Source organism: Taudactylus pleione, unplaced genomic scaffold, assembly GCF_031769625.1.
Source record: "Taudactylus pleione unplaced genomic scaffold, aTauple2 ptg000054l, whole genome shotgun sequence".
Classification (NCBI taxonomy): Eukaryota; Metazoa; Chordata; class Amphibia; order Anura; family Myobatrachidae; genus Taudactylus; species Taudactylus pleione.
In genome coordinates, this window is record NW_028284456.1 from 6563567 (window position 1) to 6580226 (window position 16660).

Sequence of the window (16660 nt, forward strand, 5' to 3'; positions counted from 1 at the left end):
AGGTAGGGAAAATTACAGCTTTTCAGAATAGATACTTACGGAGAAGAGGAATGATGAATTCCTTCGGTAATTAGATAGAACTCCATGGAGTTCTAAACCTAATTACCTCCATCCATTTTTTAGTTATGATGAATAGGCCCCTTTGACATGACTAGCAAATGGCCCAAAAAGGGGATATTATTCTGATCATCAGGAGAGCATGGGAAAGCTGCGAGGGCCACCAGTTGCTCTCCAGTTTCTTGAAGGGAATAAATCCTATTTGTAAACATATATTTCTTTGTATTCTTTAGGTCGTTTCCGTCAGCTGGAGGTCCTAGAGCAGGTGACAAGTGCCTTCTCCTCTTTACTAAGAGACGTTCACACCATTAAAAATGGTGGAGATCAGAAGGAAAATTTAGTGAAAACATCTACTCTGACACAGGAAAGAAGAAAAAGAATAAGACAACTTCTCTGGAAATTTTCCAAACAGGTGAAAATAGTTGATGAAAACCCAAGTCCATGTATAAGCAAAGCAGAACCAAAAGAAAACCAAGACCACCAAGAGCCTTTAAAAGACACAAGTAACTTGAAGGTTTGCAGTAACATAATGCATTGTACGAAGGACAGCTCTGTGACAGCCTTGTCAAAGGACCAATTGCCAGCTGGAGATAATGGAGATGAACTTCCCCCAAGGCAAGAAACCCAACTCTGTATACTTTCTACACCTGTGAAACAATACAGTCTTCCTGACATGCCAGGCAAAGTCAGAACACTTGCTGTTTCTAGAGTTCTCTCTAAAACATTCAAGAAAAAAAATGCTCCACACGGACTCCAGACTCCAGAATCATTTGAAATTGAGGAGGTAATGTTTATGGCATGTTCATACCAATACACCAGGGGTTCTTATACTGCTTAAGCCTGGGAACCAGAATAATAGAAACTCAAGAGTTTAGGCCACACAACCTTAATAAACTTTCTGTCTTCAGATGATAGATGTCACCCATAACTTAAAGTATACTTAACTAAAGTAAGCACACGAGACCAAGTTATGCCGTTGAAAAAATAAGTGGTCAGCTTTATTTTGTTACAATGGTAGGTTTGGTGGCAGAAGAAAGAACGGCAGGCAACCAGCGTCCACTCGTCTTAGGCAAAAGGATATCACAACTAACGAGGGCCAACTATCCCATACATGGGCGAGTGTGATCTTAAAACTTGCAAGGGCAAACTATCCCTTTCAAAGCAAGTGATGCGGCCTCCGACTCCCATGCCAATGCACCATTCAGCCCGCTCGGTTGAGAGGTGCCGCTGACTCCAGTAGGGTGAAATCAGCCTAACCAGCGCACCGCTTATACTGCCGCAAGATAGGCACTTCAATATTGCCAGTTTTTCCCTGCTATGAATTAAAGCCGACACAAAACACAATAGGGGACGGTGGGTGGGAGATCAAATTCAAAGAGGCAGAGTTAAGACTGTAGATTTACCACACCCTCTCACATAACACGCCCCCTAACCTCTCATCCTATCGCTGCTGCCAACCAACTGTCAAAATAAGCACCAACACCCTTAACTTTATTAACCCTTCTATCCCTCACTAGAAGTTTATGTGCCCTAGTTTGTAGCCCAAACCTCCATTATCTTTCATGTAATCTGCAGAAAGGTGCTACATGGCCGTGACTATACCATGGTGCAGACGCAGACTTTAAGTTCTAAAACTATGCGAAGCACAACATGAAATATCTGTATTTTAATAATAATCATAAACCCAGGTAAATTGGTATGTTGTATAATATATGGAATAACAATTATTCTTAACTCTTGATACTACCCATTATGATATTGTATTACATACAAACTGTGCACTATGTTTATATTTAGTACTAAGAACATACTATAGCATTATAAGATATGTGTGTATATTTGTGTGTGTATATAAAGTATATAAACTCTCAGTGGCCACTTTATTAGGTAATTTTTTTAGTACTGGGTAGGAACCTCCTTTGTCCCTGAAAAGGGTTAATTTTTTTTTTGATCCAATAGTGGGAGAAATAGTCCTTAGAAATTCTGATCCATGCTGACATGATAACATCACACAGCTATGCATGCGATTTGTTGGCAGTACATTCATGCTAAGAATCTCCTATTCCACCACATCCCAAAGCTAATTTGATGGAATTACATCTAGTAACTGTAGAGGCCATTGGAGGGCATTGAACCAGGGGCGTATTAATAATGGTGCAGGGTGTGCGGTGCACACGGGCCTCCAGGAGGGCCCGCACTGCACACCCTGCACCCATATTATACTTACCTCTCTGGAGTCCCACGTCAGCGCTGTTGTCTGCGCTGTAAAAAACGGGTGGAAGATGGCCACCACACCATTTTCCCGTAGTTTGTGAATGCGCAGTACAGGGAAAATGGCCGCCGAGGCCATTTTCCCGGTGACCTGCGCATGCGCTATAGACTCTGGGCACACTCTAGTACCCAGAGTCTATAAGTGCAGCGCTGGCCACGCACCGCTCAGTGCACTGCCGGCCGCCGAACGGAGAGGTGGGGGCCCCGTGACAGAGACTGCACACGGGCCCCCTCCTCTCTAGAAACGCCCCTGCATTAACTCATTGTCATGTTTGTGGAATCAGCATGATATGACATGTTGCGTTATCCTGCTGGAATTAGTCATTAGAAGTCACGCTGTCACGCCAAAGGGGCAGAATCATCAGGTCCACCGGCGGCTCTGGTAAGTAGAGCATTGCGGATGCTCCGGGCAGCTCTATTGGCTGCAAGGAGCCTGCAGTAGTGCTAGTGGCTTCAGGGTGCCATTCCAGGCACCCTGCAGGCAACATGCAAGTTCTGTGGGGCAGCGAAGGTGCCGCCCACAGGGCCCTGCGCTCTGTACTGCGGCACCACTTGCACACTAGGGATGGGATTCGAATGGTTTGTTCCTAATGTTCGATGTTTATGCCATCAATGGCGATGTTACAATAATGTTTTTTTTCTCACCATCAATGCTTTCCTTCCGATGTATATAGGCCAGCCCTGAACACTTCTAGATCTTCAGTCTAAACTAATGGTCTTTCTGCACAGCGCACAGGCAGCCTATTACAGCTACTTCTAATTTCTTTACTGCATTTTTTAAACGTGTATGCTGGGAGTTGTTTGTTTTACATGATCAAGGGATCATTGGGAAGCACCTCCTCTCCCTTCTCCGCATAAGTGAGGAGGCTTCAGAGAAAATCAACCTATTTACAGTATGCTGTAATAACAGCAACAGTAACAGTCTCTTTATATGTGCGCCATCAGCTGCTTTACAACAGTAACAGTCTCTTTATATGTGCGCCATCAGCTGCTTTACAACAGTAACAGTCTCTTTATATGTGCGCCATCAGCTGCTTTACAACAGTAACAGTCTCTTTATATGTGCGCCATCAGCTGCTTTACAACAGTAACAGTCTCTTTATATGTGCGCCATCAGCTGCTTTACACCAGTAACAGTCCCTTTATATGTGCGCCATCAGCTTCTTTACAACAGTAACAGTCCCTTTATATGTGCGCCATCAGCTGTTTTACAACAGTAACAGTCCCTTTATATGTGCGCCATCAGCTGCTTTACAACAGTAACAGTCCCTTTATATGTGCGCCATGAGCTGCTTTACAACAGTAACAGTCCCTTTATATGTGCGCCATCAGCTTCTTTACAACAGTAACAGTCCCTTTATATGTGCGCCATCAGCTGTTTTACAACAGTAACAGTCCCTTTATATGTGCGCCATCAGCTTCTTTACAACAGTAACAGTCCCTTTATATGTGCACCATCAGCTGCTTTACAACAGTAACAGTCCCTTTATATGTGCACCATCAGCTGCTTTACAACAGTAACAGTCCCTTTATATGTGCGCCATCAGCTGTTTTACAACAGTAACAGTCCCTTTATATGTGCGCCATCAGCTTCTTTACAACAGTAACAGTCCCTTTATATGTGCACCATCAGCTGCTTTACAACAGTAACAGTCCCTTTATATGTGCGCCATCAGCTGCTTTACAACTTCCTCGTGCTCTTCTCAAAAGCGGTTGTTGAAGGGAGCACTTAGCAGTAGCCTGGTGCCCTGTAGTAATATTTTTATTATTTTTAATTTATTTTTGTGGCTAAGGCAGGACTATTTAACCACTTAACTGATTAAAAAATTTTTTTTAAAAAAGCTCAGAAATTGTTTTTTTTTTTTTTTTTTTTAATGACCGAAGTAGGTCAAAACATATATTTAAAACTTAACCAACATGATTTTATTTAAAAAATATATATATTTTTTAAATATATAAGAATGAATATCGATATTTTTGCAAATCATGCACCGATATAGAAGACCATTGATGATCGGGCTATCGTGACCATCACGACTATGCATTTTCCCAGTGACTGTTCCTCGCTGCAGCCACCAGGCATACACTAGGGATGCTGAGGGCTGCTCCTCTTTGCAGCGGAAAGGTAATGTCAATGGGGACATGCAGATAGCAGTATATACAGTGGAGGCAGTGCTGACTTCCCCGGCGGCTGCTCTCTCTGCAGCCGCTGGGTATACACAGTGAGGGCAGAGCAGGATTTACCGGTGGCTGCTCCTCTCTGCAGGGACCAGGTAACATCATTTGGGATAGACGGGCAGCGCTGACTTCCTCAGCATCTGCTACTCTCTGCAGCTGCTGGGTATACACAGGATTTACCAGTGGTTGCTACTCTCTGCAGCCACCAGGAGGGTAGTACCACAGGCTGCCCGATCAATGCTGGCCACAGTGATTGGGACATACTAGGGGAGAAGCCATGAGTGCAGATGTGCCGAGAGGACCCCCTGAGATTTGCGGCTGCTGGAAGATTATCTTCCAGCAGCTGCCTCATAAATTTGACAGGGCCGAAACTAGGATTTTTGTCACCCGGGGCAAGACAGTAATTTGGCGCCCCCCAGCCCATCATAAGATGGCCTTTTCTGTAATAAATTTAATATATATCCCTTAAAAATATTAGTTAAGGTTTCTTAAATAAAACCATCAAATGTCCAAATTATTTTATAAAAATTACAAATATCGATAGAACAAACATAATGCGACATATTATAATGCCCTTTACACATAATGCCACATATTGTAATGCCCTTTACACATAATGCTACATATTGTAATGCCCTTTACACATAATGCTACATATTGTAATGCCCTTTACACATAATGCCACATATTATAATGCCATTTACACATAATGCCCCCCCTGCAGCAATGCCCCTATAGTAATGCCCGCTGTAGTAGTGCCCCTATAGTAATGCCCCCTGCAGCAGTGCCCCTATAGTAATGCCCTCTGCAGCAGTGCCTCTATAGTAATGCCCCTGCAGCAGTGCCCCTGTAGCAATGCCCCCTGTAGTAGTACCCCTATAGTAATGCCCCTGCAGCAGTACCCCTATAGTAATGCCCCCATAGTAATGCCCCCTTCAGCAGTGCCCCTATAGTAATGCCCCCTGAGGTAATGCCCCCATAGTAATGCCTCCTGCAGCAGTGCCCCTATAGTAATGCCCCCTGAGGTAATGCCCCATGGTAATGCTCCCTGTAGTACCGATTACACAGGAACGTAATGACGTCTCTCCCATAGTGCCCATGAGGGGAGTCGGAAGCTGGAGTTCAGGAGAGAACTCCAGCCACTGTTGCAGATCATTCGATAGCGGCTATTTGAGTAGCCCTATGGTCATGCATTATGGCAACCTGTACTGGGACATCAGAACTACTTTATCAGCATACAGGATCGCAGACGCCGGCTCGACACGTCCTGAAAACGTCTGGGACACGCCTATGTTTTGTTACTTCCCCTAAATGATTGCTGACTGTCACTTTGCAATTAAATCCTCACTTTGCAGTATTGAAAAGTTACTTTAACACGTTGGCAGTATGACTGCGATGTATGCGCAGTTGATCGATAATTGCGTAAATATCGGAATAGAGTACATATCTGAATCAGACCCACACAGGGCCGGTGCTTCCATTAAAGTGCGTACAAGCTGGACGATTCGCAGGGGTGTACGCACACACACTGAACGATATAATGAACGATATTGTTCAGTGCCGGGCACCCTCCCTCATTCCCGAACATGCTACAACCTGACAAGATCATCAGGTTTGCCTGCATGTTCGGGCAATGAACAGCAATGACCAACGACTCGCATTAGTGCGCATCGTTGGTTGTTCGGTGTTATCGTTCATCGTTTTAGCATACACACTGGCCGATACAGTGAACGACTGAAAGATAACGATATCATTATCGTTCATTCATTTAAAATATTGGCAAGTTTAGGCGGCTGCCTCCACCGGAGGGCGCCGCTGGGTCCACAAAAAAAAAAAGGTTGTCTCTTTCAGTCCCAGACAGGTTGGTTTTGTGCGTGTGGGGTTGGTTTTATTGAGTGCTGACAGAATTAGTTGTAACCCTGGTTATAAGTTAAAAGAAGAACTGTACTCATAAATGTATGCAATATTCATAAATGTAAAATTTGTGAGGTAAAACTACGGTTGGAGAGAGGTATATAACAGCTGTCAGCAGCAGCTGGCAGTTAGTCTGGAGTTCCCTTCCTTGGGTGCTCAACCCCTGTGCCCTACCAGGCCCAGGGGTGTGGAGCCGGAGCGAAGCCTTTCACAGCGGGAGCTGTGAGAGCAACTGCAGCTGACAAGCGGTCAGCAGCTCTCAGGGAAGAAGTTAGTGGTAGCCGCTTCAGGAAGCTTTCCCTGGGGCGAGAGCAGCATTGGGCAGACGGTAGTAAGCAACAACATGCGCTGATACAGTGTAAGTGTGACAAACATTCAAACATATATCTAGCTACACAAACACATATCTATCCCAGTATAGAGACCTTATTATGCAGCATACGGTTTCACATATATCTATATGAAATAAGCAGTCACAGAGGCAGAGCCCCTCCTATATTTAGAACAGCGTCACTTATTTATAAGAGGGTTGAAAGGAGGAAACTGAGCAGTTGATTAGGACAGGCACTACTATATTGGGACCTGCAGTGACATTTACACAGACATTATTTAAGCCTTCGCACTAACCTGCCCAGAGACTATAATGCTACCATTGAAACCCTCTAACTATATACCAGTCATACAAAGTACTGTGGGATCTGTTTATCAAGCAGTGAAAAGTGTGGAGAAGTGAACCAGTGGAGAAGTCGCCCATAGCAACCAATGAGCTTTGAAATAGCATTTACTGTATCAAGTACAGTCTATAAAATAATAGGTAGGAGCTGATTGGTTGCAATGGGCCACTTCTCCAATTGGCCACTTCTCCATACTTTTCACTGCTAGATAAATAGACACCTGTATTACTGCTGATGAGAGAGATACTGTTAGTGTCTGAGCTCTAGTAGATACAGTATCACTAAAGAAAGGACAGTATCTGTGCATTTTGCAGCTTACCTAATATTTGTAGAGGAGTACAGAAGAGAAATACATATCAAAAGGATACAAGTCATCTCTCTAGGGGAGCAGGATTAACAAAACTAAGCTAAGGAGTTGTGTTCTAATCAGCAACAGACTCTACAACCAATACTTGGGTGGAGGCACTGATATAACTAAAGGAATTTAAATAATTAGTGGGAGGATGTAAGTGGGTACACTAAACCACAAGGAAGTTAGTGGTAAAAGGGGGGTTAAATAGTGTATGCGTGTGTGGGTTTAATGAGTGCTGGCAGGGCGTGTGTGTGTTTGTAGGTGTGTGTATATATATGTGGGGGGTAATGGGTACTGACATATTGGAGCACAGATGTGTGGCATAAATATATTGGAGCATGGATATGTGGCATAATGTATTGGGAGCACAACTTTATGACATATAAAGAATTTGGGGCACATGTGTTACATATGTACTAGGGGTGTTGTTTGGCATAATACATGGCTATGTGGCTTACAATAACATTGGTGCACAGCTGTGTGGCATGTATTGGGAGCACAAATGTGTGGCATATTATGTATTGGGGCACAAATGTGTGGCCAAATATGTATTAGGGTGATACATGTGTGGCATATTATGTATTGGAGGCACTGATGTGTAACATAATTATGAATTGAGGATACAGCTGTGTGGAATATAATGAATTGTGGAACATAACATACTATGAATTGGGGGCAGTGTTATGAGTCACGGTATGATATTGGGACTCTGCTGTGTTGCATATTTTATATGAGCATCACTAATATGTGGAATACTATGAATTGGAGGGAGCAGGAGCAGTGGGTGAAATGTTGCCCCGGCCCTGGACCCACAATCATCTATCTCAGTGGTACTCAGATTTGGTCCTCAAGTTTTCCAGGTCACCTAGCAGGTGCACAGGTGTTTACCAACTGTCACATTTTTCACAGGTGACCTGAAAAACGTGAACTGTTTGGGGTCCTGAGGGCGGAATGTGAGAACCACTGCTCTATCTGGTCTAGAAAGTGAAGAGGTGCTGGCCTTCCAACCTGGTCTATCTAGCCGCTATCCTGTCAAAGATTGGACTATATTTATATCTCACACTGTGGGGGGAAATGTATCAAGCCTTGGAGAGAGATAGAGTGGAGAGAAATAAACTACCAACCATTCAGCTCCTGTCATTTTTAAAACACAGCCTGTAGTATGACAGGAGCTGATTGGTTGGTACTTTATGTATCTCCACTGTATATCATTCCAAGACTTGATACATCTACATCATGAAGCTGGAATTATAGTGCATTGCTTTTCTATTATATGCTGCAAAAAGATATAGACAATTATAATACAAATATTTTCTTTTATGTATATTTTCAATCATATTCATTGAGAAATACCATATATTAGTGATAATTGCTGGAATCATATATTTCAATTAATCCAAGTGCTAAGAATTGATAAAAGTGATAGAGGAAGATCTCAAAATAAATTGTAAGCTCAGCTGGACAGGAATGTTTTGCAAGCAATTGCTGCTTGGGAAGCTAAGCAAATTTGTCAGCGCTTTATAATAATAAAGATGATGATTTTAGACAAAGCAATAATGCTAGTAAAGCAAATATGAAGTCATTAGGTCATCTTATTTTACTTGACTACATAAGCACATATTGTAGGCATCTGCTGGCAGCTATGCTTTTTTTAGTGAATACTACAGTTAGAAAAGTATAAGTAAAATGTGTAAATAAACAGAATTTAACATTTATTAAGAATCAAACAAGATCTATAATTGTATTGAGATAGTTGAACTAAATAGATATTTGCAAAATAGCAGAAATATAAAATGTACTGTAGCTGAGTAATTTTATTTAGCTTTTAAGTGAACTTTTGTAAAGTCAGTTTTCACATTTATGACATTTCTATATATATATATTTATATATATGTGTGCATTGCCATTTTTTGTTCTGTCATTTTAGATTAAAGTAGTCACATTTGACATAACAAAAATATCATGGTAGGCCTAAAGACTTTTAAGGGTCTATTTTTCAATAATATCACATGCCGGAGTCTGGGACCCCATTACCGGGTCCTGCAGTGTGACTTTGCATCCATACATATCCTCGCTGGCCGTCTGCAGCACCCCCAAAGTGTTTAGGCATTCCTTCCAGCGGTTCCCGCCATAATGAACCATGGGTGCTGCCATCTTGGACTGTATCACATGACCCACTCAGGAAACCAGCTTCTCGCAAGTCCTGATACATACTCCGTCCAGGATATCAATGCTTAGGGTAGCCTGTTTAAACATGGCCAGTACAACCTCTCTCTTAGAGGATCAGTACCCTGGCTCCTGGTTCTGTTTTGCATCACTCTAGTCTGTTCCAGTTACAGTACCTTATTACAGAAAAGGAGAGAAGGAAAGAATCCCTATATGAGTGCACTATTACTTATAATAAAAATAAATTATAACCTTTATTATAATTCTTAAAATACACCCTTGGGTGAACAAACACAGCAAAATACAAAACATACAATATTACATATAATAGAACATATTAAAATATGTGTGCTCAGTCCTATATATTTGTCACATATACACTTAATAGTGTCACTTTGTGTACCTATTAAATTTATAATGCTCCTAAATTCAATGACAGTTTGAGATGTTCTCAAATTATTGGCTGCTTAATAGAGAGTATCAGCAATTAGTTTAACCTGCGTGTGTACGTCTCAATTGAGAAGATCCAGTTATAATCGTGTGCTTACAGATCTAATATATCAACCAAATGACTCCCCTTGCTACAGTGTTATATTATGATGTAACACATTATAAACCATTTCTCTGTTTGTAATTGTGTTTCCACAACACCACGTTGATTCCAGAACAGCAACATTGTATCAATCTCGAGTCTGGTTTAATAGTGGATAACAAACAAATCATTACAGAGTATCCAGCCTGCCAGTAATTCCTCTAATTTACAGGTGCCTGTTCCCATTCATCACTAATTAATAGCTTGGGTCATACACAAGGGGTAATAGTATAATATAAAGCAGCAGTGCTGACTCTGGCCGCATATCTCTCTCATTCAGCCGAGTTATCACATAAGGCAGCACTGCTTACAGTGGCCGCATATCTTTCTCAGTTGGCTCACTTAATATACACAGCAGCGCTTTGAGTCTGGCCACGTGTCTCCTCTCAGCTAGCCTGGTATATCTCCTGCTCTGAGAGTAAAAGCTGCACTATTTGCACTGACTCTGCAGCACTGTGCAAAAGCTACAGCTAGAATTACTATCAATTCAGTGGAGCTAAAATTTCTATCATAACATTCAAATTATAGGTACAACAGGTAATATTAACATTTAAGACTGGCACATAGAACACCTAGACACGTGTTTCACTTGTGCTTTCTTAAAAGGCTGACCAGAGCACCTGTCAAACCTGGCCTTAAATACCAGTATCCACCTATCATCTTACCTCAGGCATGACGGACATATAAAATAGCCAATGGGAAACAAATATACCCTTATTAGCTATTTCAGTGTATATTATCAAGTTATAAAATATTACAAATTAAACCACATATTATAGCCCACCATATACACTACTGTTCAAAAGTTTGGGGTCACTTAGAAATTTCCTTATTTTTTAAAGAAAAGTACTTTTTTTTTTATGAAGATAACATTAAATTAATCAGAAATACACTCTATACATTGTTAATGTGGTAAATGACTATACTAGCTGCAAACGTCTGGTTTTTAAAGGAATATCTACATAGGTGTATAGAGGCCCATTTCCAGCAACCATCACTCCAGTGTTCTAATGGTACATTGTGTTTGCTAAGTGCGTTAGAAGACTACTGGATGATTAGAAAACCCTTGAAAACCCTTGTGCAATTATGTTACGGCAGTTGAAAATGCTCGTTAGCGAAGCTATAAAACTGGCCGTTCTTTGAGCTAGTTGAGCATATGGAGCATCACATTTGTGGGTTTGATTATACTCTCAACATGGCCAGAAAAATAGAACTTTCATGTGAAACTCGACAGTCTATTCTTTTTCTTAGAAATGAAGGCTATTCCATGTGAGAAATTGCCAAGAAACTGAACATTTCCTACAACGGTGTTTACTAATCCCTTCAGAGAACAGCACAAACAGCCTCTAACCAGAGTAGAAAGCGAAGTGGGAGGCCCCGGTGCACAGCTGTGCAAGAAGACAAGTACATTAGAGTCTCTAGTTTGAGAAATAGACACCTCACAGGTCTTCAACTGGTAGCTTCATTAAATGGTACCCGCAAAACGCCAGTGTCAACTTCTACAGTGAAGAGACAACTCCGGGATGCTGGCCTTCTAGGCAGATTGGCAAAAAAAAAAGCCATATCTGAGACTGGCCAATAAAAGGAAAACATTAATATGGGCAAAAGAACTCAGACATTGGACAGAGGAGGATTGGAAAAAAGTGTTATGGACAGACGAATCGAAGTTTGAGGTGTTTGGATCACACAGAATAACATTTGTGAGATGCAGAACAAGTGAAAAGAGTGCCTGACGCCATCTGTCAAACTTGGTGGAGGTAATGTCATGGTCTGGGGCTGGTTTTGTACTAGTAAAGTGGGAGATTTGTACAAGGTAAAAGGGATTTTGAATAAGGAAGGCTATCACTCCATTTTGCAATGTCTTGCCATACCCTGTGAACAGCGCTTGATTGGAGCCAATTTCCTCCTCCAACAGGACAATGACCCAAAGCACACCTCCAAATTATGCAAGAACTATTTAGGGAGAAGCAGGCAGCTGGTATTCTGTCTATAATGGAGTGGCCAGCGCAGTCACCAGATCTCAACCCCATTGAGCTGTTGTGGGAGCAGCTTGACCGTATGGTACGCAAGAAGTGCCCATCAAGCCAATACAACTTGTGAGAGGTGCTTCAGGAAGAGTTGGGTGAATTTCTTCAGATTACCTCAACAAATTAACAGCTAGAATGCCAAAGGTCTGCAATGCTGTAATTGCTCCAAAAAACTAAAGCAAAGTTTGAAGGACAAAATTATTATTTCAAATAAAAATCATTATTTCTAACCTTGCCAATGTCTTGACTATATGTTCTATTCATTTTGCAACTCATTTGATAAATTAAAGTCAGTTTTCATGTAAAACACAAAATTGTCTGGGTGACCCCAAACTTTTGAACGGTTGTGTATTACAGTTTCATAAAGATCTGTGATATAGTAGATCCTTTAATAATCCCATTCCAAAATCAATAGATCAGAAAAAATAAATATAAATAGTGAAAAAAATACCCAAACAGTTATATTCTAAAAAAAGAGAGTGTAATAAATAATGACATCACCAATCTCATAGAAAAAACTCTCAAATATATATCTGCATTAGAATACCTACAGTGTTATATCTCAAAAATAGATGTAAATTAAAGTATAAATCTATATTCATCAGTAATCAAGTGAAAAATTTATATTTAAATCCTTCCATATATAAACAAATCTAGTGATAAAGTGAAGACAAAGGGCCTGATTTAGAGTCGCTCGCTAAGCTGTGGGTGACCACCCACAGCTTTTGCGAGCGGCCTGGCGATGGTCACGATTGTCGCGACCATCGGGCTTGCGAGGAGACCCTGCGGTAGGGTCTCAGCTCTCGCAAGCCCGAGTGGACTTCCTGCTCTAAGTGATGTGAGTGATGTCAGTAGGGCCACCCACAAACGCCAGGTGTTCCTAAGGGAACGCCTGCGTTTGTGCAGCCACCCCCCCCTCCCCGCCTACAAAATGGGGCGAGCTGTCAATCAACATCAACAGCCGCCCCATCTTGTAGCGAGACCCGTTGCGATGGAGCTGCTGTCACAGTACGGGTCTCGCGCATGCGCACGCCGGAGGTGGCACATGCGCAGTCGGGGACCATCGACCCGCTTGCAAGCGCTGTGCAGGTCTGAATCAGGCCCAAAATTTTATATAGTGTGTAGAACCATGAAGAAGAATAATGTAACCTCATAAATTAAGTGATATCAATATATCCAAACATAAAATAAAAAATAATAAAAATAAGTGTATATTAGTATAGATATACATACATCTAGACACACACATATATACCTGCAAAGGCATACATGTACACATGAACATGCATACATACATTATATAATAACAACCTAAACTGTGTAATTTACTTATGAAATAGTATACATAAATACAATAATGTGTTAAGTGCAAGAAAATGTATAAATATAAATCAATTATTCAAAATTTAACATGTGTTAATATAAATTCATATAAATCATCTCCATTAATTATCGATTCAATAATAACATAGCTGATCTATATACTATGGGTAAGACTTCTATAAGAACACTGAATAACTAATATTTTCATTCATGCCCTTAGGATGAATACTATCCATCATGAAGATCCACTTTGCTTCTTTCCTTAGTAATTCACGTACCAAGTTGCCTCCTCTCAAGCCTAAATGTACCCTCTCAATTGCAAAGGCCCTTAGGCCCTTACTATCTCCTGCATGGCATTGTAGAAAATGTCTAAGCCACACTGGTGAGAGTTTTCATTCTCTCTTTATCTCTCTTCGCAGTTTGAATATTGTAAGCATGTTCTAATACTCTGGTTTTCAATTGTCATTTGGTCATTCCTACGTATACCTTATGACAAGGACATACCAAACAATATATCACTCCATGAGAAGAACAATTAATACAATTATTAATCATCCATTTCTTTCCAAATTTATCCTGAAAATATTATTTTCTCATAATAAAGGGACACACTCTGCAGTAGCCACATTTATGTGTACCTTTAATCATTAAATTTTTCTTCTTCTGTCTCACAAAATGACTATGTGTGTTAGTTGATCCTTCAAATTTCTGGATCGCCACCAGCTCACTTGTACCCTATTACCCAGGATCTCTACCAAGTCTCCATCAGCTTGTAGTACATGCCAATATTTTTGCAAAGCTTAAGTATTTTTTCTCCATTGATTACAAAACGTACCAACAAATCTAATGGGTTGTTGCCCATCCAGTTTATCCTTCTTTTTAGGGAAGACTAGAAGATCACTATTCGTTAACTGTGCTTCACGACATGCTTTCCTTACTATCGTGTTGCTATAACCTCTCACTTTCAGTCTATCTCCTAACTCCATAGCTCTTTTTTCAAACACTTTCTCAGTTTTGTTTCATCCTTAGGTATTCTCCTTGGGATACACTCCTCTTAGTGGCTGGATGGTGTGAACTATGAAAATGTAATATACTGTTCATGGCTGTCTTTTTTCTGAAGACATCTGTGACAAGTTTACCGTCCTCACTAATCTGTATGGTTAAATCCAAGAAGTTAACCTTCACTGGATCCATTTCAGATATTAATTTTAGATTCAATGAGTTGACATTCAATATCTTTATGAAATCCTCGATGCATTGTTGTTCGCCCTCCCAGACAATGAGGACGTCACCTATATACCTTAGCCACAACAATACTTTATCAGTATGTTGAACATTCTCTTCACTAAAAACTACTTCACGCTCCCACCATCCCAGATATAAATTTGAATACGTCGGGGCATAGGCACTGCCCATAGCGGTGCCCCGCACTTGCAGGTAGTGTCTTTCATTGAATGTGAAGTAATTTTTTGTGAGAACAAACTTTAATAGCTCAAGTAGCAATCCGTTAAGGTCACTGTTCCAGTTACCTGCTTCAGTATTGCTTCACAGCATTCTGCTCCAGTCTGTTCTAATTACCTGCTCCAGTATTCACAGCATTCAGTCCTGGTATATTCCTGCAGTCTGCCTCAATAGTGCTCCTACAGCATTCAGTCCCAAGGTTTCCTGCAGTATGCTTTAGTTGTGCTCTTGCACCCCATTAAAGTGTTTTCTATAGCCTGCTTTAGAAGTGCTTCCAGCTCAGAGTTTCAGTGGTTCCTGCAGCCTGCTTCAGTTGTGCTCCTGCACCTAGTTCCAGTATTTCCTGCAGTATGCTTCAGTAGTGTTTCTGGCAACTAGTGTACTTGCAGTCTGCTCCTGATACCCCAACCTACTCCTTGCATCAGTCTCCAGCTGCTACTAGTGGCCTGTATGAGGAACAACATTGTTAGGCCATCAAGATTCACTCACACTCCAGCACATACAGCTAGCCCAAGGGGTCCCGACTCGGATCATCAAACTCTTGGGGCCGTATTCAATTTGAGGCGAAAACAGGTTATTTTCGCCTGTTTCAATTATCCCCGTATTCAATTTCAAAGAATTTTCGCCAGTGCGAAAAGTCTTTGTTAAAAAACGGGGATAACATGGTGATGTAATGTGGCGACATGTAATACATGGCGAACAAAAGTGCAGAATTGGGGTTTAGGGGTGCAGGCTTAAAAAAAAATAGCCTGCACCCCTGGGAGAGTCCCCTAAAAGTATTCCGTGTCAATACATTTTTAAAAAAAACTCTTCAGGACACCACAAAAAAAGGATCTTTAATTTTGGGGTAAAAAAAAAAAATTTGGAGGACAAACTTCTAAACTAGCGAAATTGATCCCAGGGGGGTTCCCAAGTATGCGGCAGGTTTTTCAAGAGTGCGGCTGGTAGCGGCAAGTGCATTTTTGAAGAATTTTTAAAAATTAATTTAGGAACTTAAAATTATGCTTGCACCCATTTTCATGTACCCCAAATTTGATGGCCATAGTTTTTTTTTCCAAAAAAAATAAACTAAGTGCTATTCTCCACCCCTTCTTCACAGGCGCATTTATGCACCTGACAGTAGAAAATGGTACGTGCGCTGTAATCTACAATACTGGTGGTATTAATGGGAGCAGCTTACTGGTAAGGTCACCACTTAACCTTAAAGATATACAAAGCATGAAATAAACATAAAAATGTTTATACCAACGAGCGCTCAATCATGTGTGATATAGTGTTCTGCCGCTATGTATAAAAACCAGCTTTACCTCTGTTATGATTTTTATTAATATTTAAACAAATGATAAGGTTGTTATGATAATTAGACTAAACATATGACAATCAGCCGGGATTAATTAGGATATTATATTGTATATGTTTATTCCCACATGGAATAGTAGTGGGTTGGCTCAAATGTGATATAATGTACAGTATAAATGCTAATAAAATATCGACACACTGTGACAGAGGGGGTGGACAATTGAGGGCAACAGTAGGAGGGGGAAAATAATAAATCAATCAATGAAAATTAAAATATAAAAAGTAGAAAAAATAGGACAAATAAAATTGTAATGCCAATACAAGGAATCCAAGGGTTAATGTTTAA

The 16660-nt window shown here is 40.9% G+C and overlaps 1 protein-coding gene and 1 pseudogene across 1 annotated transcript in view; both read left to right on the forward strand.

The window, feature by feature from the left end:
* The window catches only part of LOC148535219 (putative tyrosine carboxypeptidase MATCAP2), a 537393-nt pseudogene that overhangs the window by 333999 nt on the left and 186734 nt on the right, over positions 1-16660 (forward strand).
* Positions 1-16660, forward strand: part of ITPRID1 (ITPR interacting domain containing 1) — a 262968-nt gene that overhangs the window by 125179 nt on the left and 121129 nt on the right. Inside the window, exon 7 of the mRNA XM_088464401.1 lies at positions 291-841. Coding sequence (XP_088320527.1) covers positions 291-841 — 551 coding nt within the window. The remainder of the gene's footprint in view (positions 1-290; positions 842-16660) is intronic.